The sequence below is a fragment of the Eschrichtius robustus genome, chromosome 19, assembly GCF_028021215.1.
Source record: "Eschrichtius robustus isolate mEscRob2 chromosome 19, mEscRob2.pri, whole genome shotgun sequence".
NCBI classification, from domain to species: domain Eukaryota; kingdom Metazoa; phylum Chordata; class Mammalia; order Artiodactyla; family Eschrichtiidae; genus Eschrichtius; species Eschrichtius robustus.
This window is the reverse complement of record NC_090842.1, coordinates 52,846,757-52,864,879: the sequence shown is the minus strand read 5'-3', so window position 1 is coordinate 52,864,879 and position 18,123 is coordinate 52,846,757. Positions and strand designations below refer to the sequence as shown.

Below are 18,123 nucleotides of genomic sequence, written 5' to 3'. Positions count from 1 at the left end.
ATCAATTACAAAATTTAAATCATTATATAATATAGCAAACTAAGGTCATCAACAAATGGTTGCAGACTTGGTTGTTTTCTCATATAAATACTAATTATTAATGAGTAATCCTGTATGAGACTATTATTCTTACAAAAATAATTTTAAAGGAGAAATAAAATTATAAACAATTAAGCAATGTCATTACATATTGGAACCTGCCACCCTTTTAGAAAGTCAGATTTTTCTCAGTGTAATTGGTGAGCACTTACAAACTTTGTTCTGTCTCTTTCTTTTCATGTTCAGTCTTGGTGTGTAATTTCCATTAACTTGTCTACTAGTGAGTCCTAATAGAGATAGGTTAGCTCAGTTACAAAAGTATCTCTTTTGGAGATAAAAGCTAGCAGGTATGGTTTGTGGCACTCTGAAAATTACACTGAAATATATATGATTTTATATGGGATTTAGATAATTTGCTTGGGCTTCTCCCTTTTGCCATACTTCTGCTAGAATCAAAGATGTAGCATCTAATTTCCCAAGAATAAAGAAGGCTAGCTATGTATTGTGTATTGGGGGTTTTTTCCTTTCATTTTTTATTGCAAGATATATAATATAAATTTTACCATTTTAACCATTTTTAAATGTACAATTTAATAGTATTAAGTATTGATACATTCATAATGTTGTGCATCCACCAGCACTATCCATTTACAGAAACTTTTCATCATCCCAAACAATAACTCTGTATCAATTAAACAATAACTCCCCTTCCCACCCTGCCCCCAGTCTCTGGTAACCTATATTCTACTTTCTGTATGAATTTGCCTATTCTAGGTATCTCATATAAATAGAATCATAAAACATTTGTCCTTTTGTGTATGGCTTATCTCACTTAGCATAATGTTTCCAAGGTTCATCTATATTGTAGCCTGTAGAGAATTCCATTCCTTTTAAGGTTGAAGAATATTCCATTGTATGTATATGCCACATTTTGTTTATCCATTCATCTGTTGATGACAATTTGGGTTGTTTTTTGCCTTTATGGATATTGTGAATAATGCTGCTATAAACATCCGTGAGCAATTATCTGAGTCCTAAGCAACTGGGTCCGTGCTTTCAACTCTTTTTTAATTTTTGTTTTTTATTTTTGCTTTCAACTCTTTTGAATGTATATCTGGAATTGGAACTGCTTAAAAATATGATAATTCTATAAATATATTTAACTTCTTGAGGAACCACCACACTGTTTCCTACAATGGCTGTACCATTTTACATTCCCACAAGCAATGCACAAAGGGTCCCAATTTCTCCACAACGTCACCAACACTTACTTGCCTTTCTTTCTTTTTTCTACTCTAGCCATCCTGGCAGTGTTAACTGGTATCTCACGGTTTTGCATTCGATCTTAGCCAAAAGGCCAAGAAGCAATTCATTGAGGTTTTGATTTGCATTTCCCTTCCCTAATGACTAATTATGCTAACCATTTGTTCATGTGCTTTTTAGCCATTTATACATATTCTTTGGAGAAGTGTCTATTGCTAGTATTCTGAGTATGTTTGCATCCATATTCATAAGGGATATTGGTCTATAGTTTTTGTTGTGTTTTTGTGTTCTTATGGTGTCTTTGTCTGATTTTGGTATCAAGGCAATTCTGGCATTATAGAATGAGGAAGTGTTTCCTCCTCTGCAGTTTTTTCAGAGATTGTCCTTTCCCCTTGAATGGTCCTATCATCCTTGTTGAAAATTAATTGACCATATATGTGAGAGTTTATTTCTGGTATCTCTAATCTATTTCATTGGTCTGTATGTCTGTCCTTATATTAGTGCCACACTGTTAAGTTTTGAAGTTGGATAATATGAGTCCTCCAACTTTATTCTTTTAAAGGATTGTTTTGGCTATTTGGGGTCCTTTGCAATTTCATATGAATTTGGGGATTGGCTTTCCCATTTCTGCAATAAGGGCTGTTGGAATTTTGATAAGAATTGCATTAAATCTGTTATCTCTTTGGGTAATATTGATATCTTAACAATGCTAAGTCTTCCTATTTTATTTTGAACATGAGACATCTTTCCATTTATTTAGGTCTTCTTTAATTTCATTCAGCAATGTATTTTTAGTTTCCAGCATTCAAATCTTTCACCTTCTTGGTCAGATTTATTACTACATATTTTATCCTTGTTGGTACTGTTGTAAATAGAAGGAGCTTCCTAATTTCCTTTTGGGGTTGTTAACTACTATTCTATAGATACACAAATGATTTTGGGGTATTGATTTTCCCTGCAACTTTGCTGAATCCATTTATTAGCTTTATTATTTTTTGTGAGCTCTTTGGGATTTTTAATGTATAGGAGGATCATGTCATCTGCAAAAAAAAAAGAGAGAGAGAGAGATCATTTTACAACTTCCTTTCCACTTTGGATGACTTTTTTTTTCTGGTCTTATAGCTCTGGGTAGAACTTCAGGTACAATGCTTAATAGCAACTGTGAAAGCAGGTCTCCTTCCTTTTCTTTTTCTGATTTTTCGGTCTTTCACCTTTGAGTATGATGTTAGCTGTAGGTTTTTTCACAAATAACTTTATCATATTGAGGAATTTTCCCTCTATTCCTAGTTTTCTGAGCATTTTTATCCTGAAAGTTCATTGGATTTTGTTAAATGCCTTTTCTGCATAAATTGAGATGATCATGTGGGGGTTTTTTCCTTCATTTTATTAGTGGGAAGGATTACATTGATTTTCTTATGTTGAACCACCCTTGTATTGCTGGGGTAAATTTCACTTGGTCGTGGTGAGTAAACCTTTTAATATGCTGTTGGATTCAATTTTCTAATATTTTGTTGAGGATTTTTACATCTATATTCATAAAGGATATTGGTCTGTAATTTTCTTTCCCTGTGATGTCTTTATCTGGCTTTGGTATCAGAAAAATACTGGCCTCATAGAATAAGTTATGGAGTGTTTCCTCCTCTTCAATTTCTTGGAAGTTTGAGAAAGACTGGTGTTAATTCTTCATTAAATGTTTGGTAGAATTCACTGGTGCAGCAGTCTGGTACAGAACCGTTTTTGTCGGGAGGTTTTTGATTATTGATTCAATCTCTTTACTTCTTATAGGTCTTTTGAAATATTTTATTTTTTCTTGAGTCAGTATAGGTAATTCCTGTTCCAAGGAATTTTTCCATTTTTGCTTGGTTATCTAACTTGTTGGTGTATAGTTGTTCACAATATTGTACTATAATCCTCTTTATATCTGTAAGGTTTGTGGTAATATCTCAATTTTCATTTCTGATTTTGGTTATTTGTGTTTTCTCTTTTCCTCTTTGTCAGTCTAGGTAAAGGTTTATTAATTTTGTTGATCTTTTCAAAGAGCCAACGTTTGGTTTCATTGATTTTCTCTGTTGTTTTTCTTCTTCCATTTGGCTTATCTCTACCCTGTTTTTTGTTATTTCCTACTTTCTGTAGCTTTTGGTTTAGTTTGTCCTTTTTGTAGTTCATGAAGGTGTGAAGTCAGGTTATTGATTTCAGATCTCTCTTTTATGTAGGTGATTACTGCTATAAATTTTCCTCCTAGCACTGTTTTTGCTGTGTACCATAAATTTTGGTATGTTATGTTTTCATTTTCATTAGTCTTTAAGTATTTTCTGATTTAATTTGTGATTTCTTCTTTGACACATGGATTGTTGTCTTAGTCCATTCAGCCTGCTATAGAAAATACAAGAGAATGGGTAGCTTATAAGCAACAGAAATTTATTTTTCACAGTTCTTGAGGCTGAAAGTCTGAGATCAGGGTGCCAGAATTGTCAGGCTGTCTTCCTGGTTGCAGACTTCTCACTGAGTCCTCACATGGCAAAATGGGCTAGAAAGTTCTGTGGGCTCTCATTCATAAGAGCACTAATCCTATTCATGAGGGCTCTACCCTCCTGACCTAGGCACCTCTCAAATGCCCCACCTCCTAATACCATCACATTGGGCAGCAGGATTTCAACATATGAATTTTCAGACCATAGCAGTTGTTTAAGAGTGTGCAGTTTAATTTCCACATATTTGTGAATTTTCCAGTTTTCCTATTAATTTCTAATTTCATTCGGCTGTAGTCAGGGAAGTTTCTTTGTATGATGATATCAATCATTTAAAATCTATTGATACTTGTTTTGTGGCCTAATGTATAATCTATCCTGGGAGAATGTTTCACATGCACTTGAGAAGAATGTGTATTTTGAACTTTGGGGGTGGAGTGTCATTTATCTGTTAGATGTAGTTGGTTTATTGACTTGGGTTCTCTGTCTCTTTACTTACATTCCATGTGGTTGATCTATCCATTATTGAAGGTGGGGTATTGAAATCTCCCATTATTAATGTAGAACTGTTTCTCCATTCAATTCTTTCCATGTTTGCTTTATATATTTTGATGGATCTGTTATTAGATGTGTAAATGCTTATAATTGCTATATCTTCTTGCTGTGTTGACATTTTATTAATATATAATGACCTTCTTTTTCACTTGTAATCTTGGATTTAAAGTCTATTTTGTCTGATATTAGTATAGACACCACAGCTCTTTTTTTGTTACTATTTGCATAAAAGAGCTTTTTCCACTGTTTCACTTTCAACCTATTTGTGTCTTTGGATCTAACTCATAGACAGCATGTAGCTGGATCATGTTTGGCTTTTTAATCCATTCTGCCAGTCTCTGTCTTTTGATTGGAGAGTTTCATCCATTAACATTTAAAGTAATTACTGGAAAGGAGGAACTTCTGCCAACTTGCTCTGTTTTCAAATGCCTTATTACTTTTTTATCTCTCATTTTCTCCATTTTTGCCTGAGGAATTATTGTCAGACACCTAAAGTGAACTTTGTAAGGTAGGCAGTAGTCCTTCTGTCAGGTGAACTTGATAGATATTGGAAACATTCTAGGCTGAGTGAACCACATGGTCAAAGGGAATATTTTTTGTTCAAGGAGGCATGAGAGGACCTGTGAGATTGCAAAGAGAAACTTGATCTTCTGAGAGACAATACTGCCAGGAGGCAACTGTATGTCTTTCACTGGATGTTCAAATTCAGCCTGTGTTCCTGAGATGTGTGACTCTGGGAGATTTGCTAGTGCTGCCTGAGTCTCAGGTTGCTGACTGTGCCATAGAAAAGATTATAGCATTTGCCTAATAGTCTGTGGGAGGATTAATAAAAGTAAGAAAAACACACCAAACAACTTACATGTGCCAGTCACTCCACTGTTTGCTTTATGAATAAATAAATTCTCACACCCACCTGGTGAAGTGGGAATTATTTTTGTTTTGATGCTGAAATCAAAGCTTGAGAAATGAAGTAACTTTTCTAAGATTAATGAAAAGCAAGTGTCAGTACCAATAGGCTGACTCAAACCTGGGAATTTGGGTCCAGAGCTGGGAATATTTAATTGCTTGAATGCTGCATACAAAGTTCTCAGCATACAGTGCAGGTACACAGTGCACTGTATACAGCCATGAGACTCAAATACTGCTGCTAGCGATATTGTGTTACCATTATTTTTTCCCTATTCATCTTTAATGCCAGAACTTACTTTCTGTGCCCCTCAAGCCACACAGCCTTGTCATTGTCTTTCATCAACGAAATTATAGGCATTTTTTTCTCTAACACAATTGCATCCTGTTTAAAAGGCAGTATCTGACTCCCCTTTGGTGCCCAACACAGAGCTAGTCTCCCACAAAGTGCTCAGTGATGTGTGCCTTGGTTCTTTCAGGATCTTTATGAATGACTGCACAATTGTCTCCAGTAACATATGACTAGCCCAAGGCTACTGAAGCTACTCTGACTTTCCAGGCATCAGTGACCTTCAATAACATGGTTGTAAACTCTATTCAGGAACACTGAGGGCAGTTGCACTCAGTCCAAAGGACCCTGTACTGAGAGGTGATGCTGAAGACCTTTAAGCTTCTGGTCTCACTGGGCAAAGCCTCACTTCTCCTCCACAGGGACCTGGGGCCTCCTTCATTCTGCTCTTTCTCCAAAACACATGTGTAGTACACCCTCCCACCTTCCTGCAGCCCTGCTGTGTTCTTATCTCACTTTTTCCTATCCAGTGTCCTTTGTGTCTCCTCAGAGTATTTTGGATAATAAATATATTCCCCTGCAAGATGGTTCAAATACCAAAGGAAGATGTTGGAAGCAAATGGGAGTGTCTTGTAAGAGCCCCCCAAAAGGTGAAAAAGTAGATGGGTGACAGGTGATTAGGAAGACCCACTAGAAGATGTGACATTTGAGACCAGAACGATGAAGCAACCATGTGAAGATAATGATGATGAAATTAATAGCTAATATTTATTTTAGTGCTTTTGAGGTACAAGGCATTATAAGCATCTTACATCAATTAACCCACTTAATCTTCATAATAATCCTGAGATCTTATTATCATCATTTTTACAGATGGAGAAACTGAGGCATGGTGCAGCAATTTGTCCAAGGTCATACAAAGCCAGTATACACGTAACTTGGTTTTATACCCAGGTAACATGACTCCAGAGCCTATGCTCTTCATACACATCAAGAAATGGTTAAGAGATAAGACTGAGCATGATTCTCCATTGGTGACATTATAACATCATTATGATCTCAGGTATATACTCTTATTGCTTTCTTAAAACCTTCACTATCTTAAATATTTAAGTCTCTGGCTTTCTTTTCCTAGTTCAGTATTATTGTGAAGGCACTTTAAATCAAGAATTGTAAAACATTATCATGTGTATGCTCATGCTTTTTAAATGACAAAGTGTGAGTATTTGGATGAATCCTCATAACAAAATAACAAGATGGCATAAAACTATGTGTAGTGAAGCGAATAAAATCTGGGGGATTAAAGGACTACTTCATCTTTGCTGTATCATCAGTGCTTAGGAGAGCAGAGGACAGAGCATGGGAGAAACAAAAAGCTACCGCCATTATTGCACAACTAAATATACTTCTAGGGGCCAGTCTATCCATAATTATAAATGTTCTTATCCTTGTTTGATACCATCCCATACTCCTTTAATTATAAATCTCTCGAAGATCCTTCAACATGCCATAGAATGTCAAAATAAATCTTATAACTAAAACAAAGGAAAGATAAACTTCCGCTTAATATTAAAACTTCACCATCCCATTCCAAACCCACTACATCTGGTGAGAATTGCTATGTGCCTTCACCTCTTAGCTTTCTGTTAAAAGTAGCATATGTACCAGAGTAGGAGAATATTTTGTCTAAAGTTGGAAACCCTATCATTCATTCCATACCAGAATTATATCAGCAATATAATATTCTTCCTTAAAATAATGTCTTACAACTATCAAATGCCATAGAGAACATAATCTGAAATATAAACTATATAACTGCCCTTTACTTGCAACTGTGTCCATACAATCCTAATCGCTGATCTGTATCACCTTTCCAGTCACAAGATAGGAAACGGTGAAGCCAGTAAGGCTATTCCATTTCTTACCTGAAACTTATATTTGAAGCCATCCCCCTTATAAACTATAATTATCTGTCAAGGTTCAGTGTAGAAAACAAAAACACTCTTAAATATTTTAAGAAGATATGTTGCAGGATACTGGTGCTCTCAAAATTGGTGAGCAGGCTGGAGAAGTAATGGGAACAGCTCTGGACTACTAAATTCCAACCTCCCATAACAATGATCAAGGGATGGGGAAATGACTGCTGCTGTTACTAGTGTTGCTGCCAGCAGTAGTACCTCAAAGCCACAAAACTTGAAACTAGACACTGAATAATGTATTCCAGCTGCAGAAAACATGATAGAACTTGTCTGCTTTGCCTAGAATGAACTCCAAGAGCGTGTGTGCCTTACATACAGTTGTCCTCAGCATCTGCGAGGAACTGGTTCCAGGACCAACATACTCCCTCACCCCCTACGGATACCAAAATCTGCAGGTGCTCCAAATCCCTTACATAAAATGGCATAGTATTTGCTATAACCTAGGCACATCATCCCGTACACTTTAAATTATCCCTAGGTTACTTATAATACCTAATACAATGTAAATGCCATGTAAATAGTTGTAAACACAATGTAAATACTATGTAAATAACTGCCTGCAGCCGGTAAGTTCAAGTTTTTCTTTTTAGAACTTCCTGGATAAAAACTTTTTTTTAACATTTTCCAACTGGGAGTGGTTGAATTTGCACATGCAGAATCTGCAGTTATGGAAGGTCACTGTAATTAGGACTCATTCCTTAGGATTTGGATTAAAAAGCACATCCTCTCTGCTCTAATCCCTCATAGTATGTATAGTTTCTTGGTTATGTTCTCACAGCACTTGTAAAAATTAAAACGTGTCAATTAAGCCAACTGGAAATGGACTGTGGATTATCCTTACCAAAATAGTGACATTCTTAGCTCAGAGATCAGGCCATTTTTTTCTAGGCTTGTTAGTCTCCCACTGAAGGCTATATAGGAAAGCTGATCCTAATTCTTCAAGAGGAAAGTAGTGGAAAATTTTGTAAGAAATATCAGTGTGTCAGTGAAAGAGTTTAATATATACAAAATGATTTTACTAGAGACCAAAAATTGTATTCACACTTTTTACTTCTGTTGCAACTTTAATTTTCAATTATAACATTTATTGGATCCACTGGGTGACTAAATATCTTCACATGCCCATTAGCTAAAGATAATTTCTACATAGGACTCTTGAGTAAAATGCATGCTGCTACTATAAGATATGCATATTCATTTATAATATGCTTGTTTGCTCTTCTGTAGAATTGTTTACAAATTAGCATCATTGCAAAGAAAGACTTACATATAATTCCTAAATCCTTCAGGTTATTCTAGTATTAATCTTCTGATGTCTAGCAAGCTAAGAGTGCTTAGTGAACACTTTGCTACATTTCTTACATAAGCTTTCTCTCCAGTGTGAGTTCTTTGATGTAAAATGAGGGATGCATTTTTTTTTAAATTTTATTTATGAGGGATGCATTTTAACTGGACTTCCCGCAATTTTTATATTCATATTGCTTCTCTCCTGTATGAGTTTAATGTTTTTTAAGAGATTCATATCACCTAATGTCTTTCCCATACTTGTAACATGTAAAGGGTTTTTCCCCAGTGTGGATTTACTTATGTCAATTAAGGGATTAATGCTGGCTAAAGTCTTTCCCACATTTATTGCCTTCATATAGTCTCTCTACAGTGTGAACTGTGATAGACAATCAGGCTTGTATCATTGCTAAAGAGTTTCCCATATTCATTACATTCATAAGAATTTTCTCCAGTACAGATTTTCTGATTTTGAATCAGGGAGGATCTATGGCTACAGTATATTATGACAAATTCTGCATTTATGCAGTTTCTCTCTTATATGATCTTTCACATGTATAGTGATTTATATGGCCTAAAGGCTTTTCCACACTTATTGTACTACTGGGTTTCTCTCCATTATGTACTCTTTGATGGGCAGTAAGATTTGAGCCTTTGCTAAATGCTTTCCCACATTCATTACATTTATATGGCTTTTCTCCAGTATGAATTCTCTGATGTACAGTAAGGTTTGAACTACAGCTGAAGGTCTTCCCACATTTAATACATTCATAGGGTTTCTCTCCAGTATGAATTCTGTGATGTTGAAACAGGGATGCCCTATGACTGAAGGCTTTCCCACATATACTACATTCATAAGGTTTCAATCTAGTGTGGTTTCTCAAATGCATATTCAGTGATTCAGGCTGGCTGAAGGATTTCCTGCATTTCTGACATTCAAAGGGTTTTTCTTCAGTATGAATACTCTGATGCTGAATAAGAAATGAGAGGCTGCTAAAGACTTTCAGACATTTGTTGCATTCAAATTGTTTCTCTATACTGTGAATTCTTTGATGTCGAGTAAGGTGTGAGCTACAGCAAAAGGCTTTTCCACATTCGCTACATTCATAAGGTTTCTCTCCAGTGTGAATTTTCTGATGGTGAATGAGAGATGACCTGTGAATGAAGGCCTTCCCACATATTCGACATTCATAGAGTTTTTCTTGAGTATGAATTCTCAGATGTTCAATGAGATGTGAAACACGACTAAAAGCCTTTCCACAGTTCATACATTCATATGGTTTCTCTCCAGTGTGAGTGCTTTGATGATTAGTAAGTGATGAGACATGGCTAAAGGCCTTCCCACATTCAATACATTTGTAAGGTTTCTCTCCACTGTGGCTTATTTGATGTCGAGTAAGGGATGAGCCATGGCTAAAAGTCTTCCCACATTCATGACATTCATAGGGTTTCTCTCCTGTATGAATTCTCCAATGGCGATTAAGGATTGATTGTTTCCCAAAGGCTTTCCCACATTCACTACATGTATAGATTTTCTCTCTATTAAAAGTCTGGTGAAGGGTAAGAGATTTGCTTTGGCTGAAGGCTGCCACACTTTCATTAGAATTCAAAAGTTTCTTTCCATCATTGATATTCTCATTTTTTATAACTGAATTTGCTGGTAAGCTCTTCTTAAATATATCATGTTTATGTGACTTCCCTTCAGCAGAAATTCTCTGTGGTTCAGAAAGAATAGACTTTAAAGGCAAGATGCTTCTAAACATATTGCATTTGTAAACACTTTCCCTGGTGGGACTTTCTCTAAAGGTGAGGGTCACTGGTCTGAAATGTTCTACCTGATTTTCACACTTCCCCTCCAACTTCTCTATACAATCCAAGTCCTTGTTAAAATTTGAAAATTCATGACTTTGTTTTATAGTTTTTTCCATTATTACCATTTGGGGAAAATCTTCATCATAAATATCTTCCTTCGTTGATAATTCTTTGCTTTCCCATCTTGATTTCCAATCTGTAATATATCAAGACAGCAAAACACTGCTTTTTCTGAACTTCTTGAAAAGAAACTTCTATGGTAGAAATAGGAGAACTGGATAAAAAATAAAGTCATTACCCTCTAACCCCCAAGACACATGGCTCTGACAACTCTCATATATTCAATGATTTCTGAACAAAGTTCAAATGCAGCACGGAGAATACAGACAGCTCACAGAGGCAGGAACAGAGTATAATAAGGGAAATGGGTTAATATAGGCAATCAGTTTTGGGGGAAAAAAGGAAACTATCAGAAAGAAAATGCAGAAGGCATTCTGGATCCCAAGCCAACATTTCGTGCCTATACTTATGTGAAAGACTACATTTTATCTCACACAGCCTTGGTTCTCCAACGTTTGATTTATCTAAATTTGCTGTCAGATTAGTATGCTTAATATGAAGAATTTATAGCACTGTGCTAAACAGCTACAATGAAAACAAAATAATCTAAATACTCTTTATGGCTCAGAAAGGTTTAAGCTTTGTGAGTTTATGTAGGATCTGTGTGAAATCATATTTATTGACATTAAAAAATACTGTTCTGGACTTCCCTGGTGGCATAGTGGTTAAGAATCCACCTGCCAATGCAGGGGACATGGGTTTGAGCCCTGGTCCGGGAAGATCCCACATGCCGCAGAACAACTAAGCCCTTGCGCCACAACTACTGAGCCCGTGAGCCACAACTACTGAGCCCGCGCGCCCTAGAGCTCGTGCTCCCCAACAAGCGAAGCCACCGCAATGAGAAGCCTGTGCACTGCAACAAAGAGTAGCCCCCGCTCACCGCAACTAGAAAAAGCCCGCACGCAGCAATGAAGACCCAACACAGCCAGAAAAAAAAAAGAAAGAAAATACTGTTCTCAGAAACCTTCTTATCCATCCCTTACTTCCTCTAACACACTTATGTTCATATTTGTTCTTTGAAGTTCTGCCTTAGGGGAAAAGTGATTTTCCATCTAATTGACAGCTTTTTCAGCCTAAAACCATTTGTATATTTTTCCTTAAGTGGACTCAAAAAGAATAATTGCCTTATTTTCATTTCAAATAAATAACAATTTGAATGATTATGATGCCAAAACCTTCCACTTTTGATGAGATGACATGAGTAATACAGAAAAATAATAATTTAGGATAGAGGAATGGTTGTTTTGAAATCTAAGCTAAGGATCCCTCAATTTTGTTATATTTGGAATCTCTGATGACAGTATCCCTAAAATATACTAAAATGCCTCCATACTTTCTACAAGCATCTTTAAACAAAGATCTCCTTTGCCTGATTCACCATGACTTACCTGGAAACAAACTTTTTGACAGCTTTTTCTCCACCATCCAAGGTTCTTTGCCATCCTCCAATAAAGCAATCACGTATGGCTTAGGTATGGAAAGACCTGCTTACAGGAAAAATATAGAACAAACATTGTTTAAGCTGTGGCCTTCATGGAGGAGAGACTATCATCAAAAAAGGGACCGAAGAAAGGTCTGAAGGATGTTCACTGAAACGGGAAGATAAGCTTCAGGCAGGACACAACAGAGCTATACATTTCCTCAGAACATTTACTAAGGAGGATCTCTAGCAATTTGGAGTGGCAGAAGAAAGATCTCCCTCATTGGGGTGGAGGCAGAGATATGCTTACCTAGAGATACCAGGTTCTCATAATTCTGTACCATCACATCCTTGTATAAATTCCTCTGAGTAGGATCTAGCCATCCCCACTCTTCATGAGAGAAGTCTATGGCCACATCACTAAATGTCACCTGAAATAGCAAACACATTTAGGCTCAACCACAGCCCTGGCCTCTTTTGTCACTGGTTAAGGGGTAAAATTACCCTGGGGTGGAAGAAAGGGAACAAGATTCAGCAGTTGTGACAATGATCAGGAATCTGATCTAAGTTAAGTAATAATTGGATAATTATGTGCTTGGCATTGTTATACAATAAGGATAAGAGATAAATATAAGAGCTCTGCTTCAGGAGAGTAGGGAATAGAATTATAAAATTTTTCAAAATCAGCATTCAACTTTTGGCATATAGTCAAGTGTTTAGCTGTGTTTTTTATAGTTTATGTGCCAGGTAAATAATAAAACATGAATTAAGGTTCAAAAAAAAAGAATCCAATAGGTTCATAATAAAAAGACACCTTTATATTAAAGATAGACACATTCATAACCACATACATAACCAATTTATAAACAAAAAGCAGAAACATTTATGGTACATAATTAAACCTCATATTCATAATCTATAATTAAAATAATTTGAGACCCCTGGGCAAGAAGACTGAAGGATGGTTTCATGCCATAGGTAGTCCTTGAATAGAACCTTAAGGGAAGGGCAAAGAAAAAAAAAAGAAGACACATTTCAAGGAAAATATTCTAAGAAAATAGATTTCTTCCCAATAGTACTCATTCACAGTATTATTTAAAATAGCAAAATTTCAGAAAAATTTTTAATGTTTAATAATAGCTTACTGGTTAGTCAAATTAAAATATGTGCAAAAAAGTATGCATTTAAAATGTCATTATTATTACCTTTCACTGGTGAAAAAGACATTGTTTGGCTATTGTAAATTTTTCACTCCAAGTGTAGATTCAATATTCTATTACTTTATTTGAATATTTTATTAATACATGTGTTCACCAGTGACACTGGTCTTTGGTTTTAAAGAGGGAATTTACCTTTGTCAGGTGTTGGGGAAATAATTAAAAATCAAATCTACCAAGCAGAAAATCCTCTCTACAGTGTAAAAAAAAAACAGTTTTATTACTGAATAAGCATTAAACCAGACTGTAATGCACTTCACAGGTAATCACTAATGAGACTCCAAGGACAGAAGGAAATTTCACCCTTTTATAAACTCAAGCAGATACAATCCATTACACGTTTTCAAAGTAAATGGAAACTTGTCCTTAGGTAAGAGGACTTGAAAGCATCATTTGCTACACATACTTCATCCTAAATTCACCTGGTAATTGGGGTAGTCATCTGTGTTAACTGCCTTTACCCCAAAGAAAAATTTTTCAACTCATATCTTTATGACAAGCAAGTAGTTAGAATTTGGAGCCAGGAGTCTAGGCTAAACTCTCATACAGATAGGGAGATAGGGGTGCATCTTCCTTCATGTTTCCATTTTGAAGAGATGGCTCCAAGGCCCTTAAGAAAGACTTTAATGCTTTGCAAAACTCAGAGACTTATTTAGCTCTGAAAAAGATGAACAAGCATCTCAAAGGGACAGGGAAAGGATATACAATTACAGATTTTTCTCAAGGAAACACTCTAAGAAAAGGGAGGGGGAGAAGGTCTCTCTTTTGGCACCAGGGAAAATCCTTTTTTCCATTTGTATTTACTCTTAGCCAGGTATTAGGGTTACGCTAGCCTTATCATATGAACTGAGAAAATTTCCATCTTTTCCTATTTTCCACAGTGGTCTTTTTTTTTTTTTCTTTTTTAAGATTTTTTTTTTTGATATGGACCATTTTTAAAGTCTTTATTGAATTTGTTATAATATTGCTTCTGTTTTATGTTTTGGTTTTTTTGGCCATGAGGCATGTGGGATCTTAGCTCGCTGACCAGGGATTGAACCCATAACCCCTGCACTGGAAGGTGAAGTTAACCACTGGACCGCCAGGGAATTCCCCCACAGTGGTCTTTAAATGATTAGCTTTTACAAATCCCAACTGATAAGCCAAATTAAAAAATCAACACTATATTAAATGAATAAAACACTATGTTTTATTCCACCAATGCAAAGATATTTTACATTTTAAGTTTTGATATTAATGAATATCATTGTATTAATAGTCTAGAGAAGAAATCCCACATAATCTAATAGCTACTCTTTGATCTTGGCACTACTGACATTTTAGGCTGGACAATTCTTTTTTTTTTTTTTTTTTTTAATTTTTATTTATTTATTTATTTATTTTTGGCTGTGTTGGGTCTTTGTTTCTGTGCGAGGGCTTTCTCTAGTTGCGGCAAGCGGGGGCCACTCTTCATCGCAGTGCGCGGGCCTCTCATTATCGCGGCCTCTCTTGTTGCGGAGCACAGGCTCCAGATGCGCAGGCTCAGTAGTTGTGGCTCACGGGCCCAGTTGCTCCGCGGCATGTGGGATCTTCCCAGACCAGGGCTCGAACCTGTGTCCCCTGCATTGGCAGGCAGACTCTCAACCACTACGCCACCAGGGAAGCCCTGGACAATTCTTTATTGTGGGAGCTGTCCTGTGCATTTTAGGATGTTTAGTAGGATCCCTAACCTCCACCCTTTAGATGCCAGTAGCAACTCCCCTTAACCACCCCCACCCCCAGTTATAACAACTGAAAATGTCTCTAGACATTATCAAATGTCCCCTATGAGTGGGAAAACCACTGCTGTACAAAAACACTTGAAAACCACTGCTGTACAAAATTTTTGCACTTCCTTGAAAGACTCTCTTAGGCCTCTCTACCTACACACAAGGTGTTTTCTCAGTTTGGTATAACTTCACTTCTACCTCTGCCGCCCTGGTTCTATGAGACATCGAAACAACTCCAGCCTTGCTTCCCCAGGGATGCTTCAACTCTTTCTTCCCCTTCAATTGCCTGAGCAGCCTGGGATGTTAATTCATCTTTGTCCCCAGAACTTAGGATATTAAGTAAATACCTTAATTTCTTATGCTTTCTTACTTTTCTACCAGTCCTGTACTGCTCAGTACAGTAGCCACCATATTTGGCTATATAAATTTAAATTAATTAAAATTAAATTTAAATAAAATTAAAAATTCAGTTCCTCAGCCACTCTAGTACTCAATAGTCATATGGCACTGGTGGCTACCATATTGGACAGGACACAAATAGAACACTTCCCCCACTGTAGAAAGCTCTCTTGGACGGTACTGCATGAGATCATGAAATCCTGCATGTCACTGTACACCCAAACCTATGTAAGAGTCTTCCTAACAGGTACTTCATTAAGTGTTTAGAAAATGAATCCATGAATGATTTTGGCCATTAGTTCACTTTAGCCTTTACTTAAAAAAAAAAGTTCTTTCAATTCTAATTATCTAATATTCCCAAGAAACAGACTCTGCCCAACACGTACATCTGCCACTCATACCTTCTCCTGTGCAGGCTTCACTTCCACACCATGATTCTGTCCCATCATTTTCTCATCACTCCTTCACTCAACAGCTATTTACTAAGCATCTGTTTTATGCCAGATACCACTCTGGACACTAAAGATAAAACAGTCAACAAAAAAGAAAAAAAATCCCTTCCAGTGGGAGGAGACAAACAATGAGTGTATGCATATACTAAACACACAGTGTATCAGCTAGTGAGTGATAGGTGCTATGAAAAACAACACAGTGATGGAGGAGTGGAAGTGACAGTCGAGAGAAGGTGACTGCAGTTTTAAATAGGTGTTCAGGGAGGCTTTACCAAGAAAGTAACCCCTGAGCAAAGGTACAGAGGTAAGAATGCAAGCTTGTGTATATCCAGGGAAAGAATATTCCAAGCAGATGGTACAGCAAATTCCAAGGCCTGGAGGCAGTAGCCAGTGTGGCTGGAGCTCACAGGGAACAAAGAGACAGAGAAGGAAGATGAGATCAGGGAGGTAATAAGAGAGCCTAACTGTACAAAACTTTTTATGTCACGACACAACTCTGACTTCTATTATGAGTTAGGGCCACCAAAGAGTTTTAAGCTGAGGAATGACAGGATTTTATATAACAAGAGGATCTCTATGACAGCTGTATTGAGAAGAGACTGAAGAGGGTCAAGGGCAGAAGCAGGGAATCCAGCAAGGTGACTACTGCAATGATATAAGTGGCTTGGACCAGGGTGGCAGTGGTAGTGGCAGTGATAGGGTAACCAATGGTCAGATTGTGTAGATATACTGTGTATATTTTAGATCCAACTAGAGTGTCTGAATTTTAGGTATAAGAGAAAGGGAGGTCTCAAGGATGACTCCAAACCTCTCTTGACTTGAACAACTGAAAGGACTGACATACACCATTAATTGAGACCACATGATATACTTTTGACAACTACAAAGCAAATAATTCCAAACTTCAACTTTGAATTGTAATTAAAAAAAAAAAAAAGTTTTGCTCAAGACTCTTCAGAGGCTTCTAGCAGAAAACTGGTAGAAAACAGGAGCACTGAGAGAAAACAGTACTTTGGAGTTCTGCAGTCTCTATCCTTTGCTATAATGAAAGGAATCATAGATCCAGTGCCTAAAAGGACTCTGTGAGGTGGGAACTGGTAGGAGAGGCAAAGCAAACACTCAAGAGTCCTGATAAGTAGGTGTTTCAGGAAGATTTGGGGACATACCAACTTACCTGAAACATGACTCTGCAATTTCCAAAAGTCAACACAGTCCTCTTTCCAGGCTCTCTTCTTGTAGAAGGGCAGTGCCTGAGAAAGCAGAACAGGAAAAAGCAGTCATGAAAAATCAGGCTTATCTTGCAGCTCTGGACACACCTGCATGGAGAATCACACTGGGAATCACTTTCTAGGGCTCTAACCTTTCCCTAGACAAGAGGTAACCAGGTGCCATTTGCGTGTAAATCAACTATCATATACATAAGTGACAAACCCATAAAACAACAGTAATAACACTGTTAAATAAGAGCTCTTTCGATCTTCACCACTATGCATGGTAGGCATTCACATTATTCCAGATTTCTTTTTTTAAACTCTGAGAAAACTGAAACTCGGCGATATTGAAGCAATTTGTTCAAGGTTTACACACTGGATTTTTTTAAAAATGTAGATGGCATTTTCTTTCAGTGCGTACAACGCACACTGGCTCTCCCTCTTCCTTTTCGCAACAGCTCTGAGGTAAGCGCCATCCTTACTCCCCTTTTACAAAGCATGACAGAGGCCCAGAGAAGCTAGGGGCCTGCTTGGGCTCACACCGGGCGGCAGACCCTGGGACCAGCGACGTTGTGGCTGCCATGCCCAGCGCCCGGGTACCATCAGCCCGAGGCCCGCGGCCGCCCTCCCGGGACCCACACTTGCCTTACTCCTCAGCGGAGCCCGCCGGCACCGAAGCCGGGCGCGGCAGTCCACAGTGGGCACCTCCGTGTACCTAACGCGCCGGGTCGCTGCAGCGGACAATGGCCGCCCGCCTCGCGGGAACTGCGCTGCCCAGAGTCCTCCGCGATTCCAGGACCGAGAATTCCGCAGCAGGGCCGGAGACGACCGCGGGGCGGGCCAAGAGCGGACTCCACGGCCTGCTGCACTTCTCAGACTCCTCCGCGTCAGAGACAAAAGTTGCCGGTGCGTCGCATGGTCGCCTCCCGAAAAACCACACTTCCCAGGAGGCTCTGCGACC

The 18,123-nt window shown here is 37.6% G+C and overlaps 1 protein-coding gene across 2 annotated transcripts; it reads right to left on the bottom strand.

The window, feature by feature from the left end:
• Positions 1-6,309: 6,309 nt before the first annotated feature.
• On the bottom strand, positions 6,310-18,077 carry ZNF181 (zinc finger protein 181). 2 transcript variants are annotated; one of them, XM_068529256.1, is made up of 5 exons: positions 17,808-18,077; positions 17,126-17,201; positions 12,446-12,566; positions 12,104-12,202; positions 6,310-10,791 (listed from the first exon to the last, which is right to left on the bottom strand). In XM_068529256.1, exons 2-5 carry the CDS (start codon positions 17,132-17,134, stop codon positions 9,305-9,307), a joined length of 1,716 nt encoding a protein of 571 aa, XP_068385357.1. In that variant the 5' UTR covers positions 17,135-17,201; positions 17,808-18,077; the 3' UTR covers positions 6,310-9,304. The 2 variants fall into 2 exon arrangements, with proteins under 2 accessions (XP_068385357.1, XP_068385358.1); XM_068529257.1 differs by having other exon boundaries at positions 12,104-12,199.
• Between the last annotated feature and the right edge of the window lie 46 nt (positions 18,078-18,123).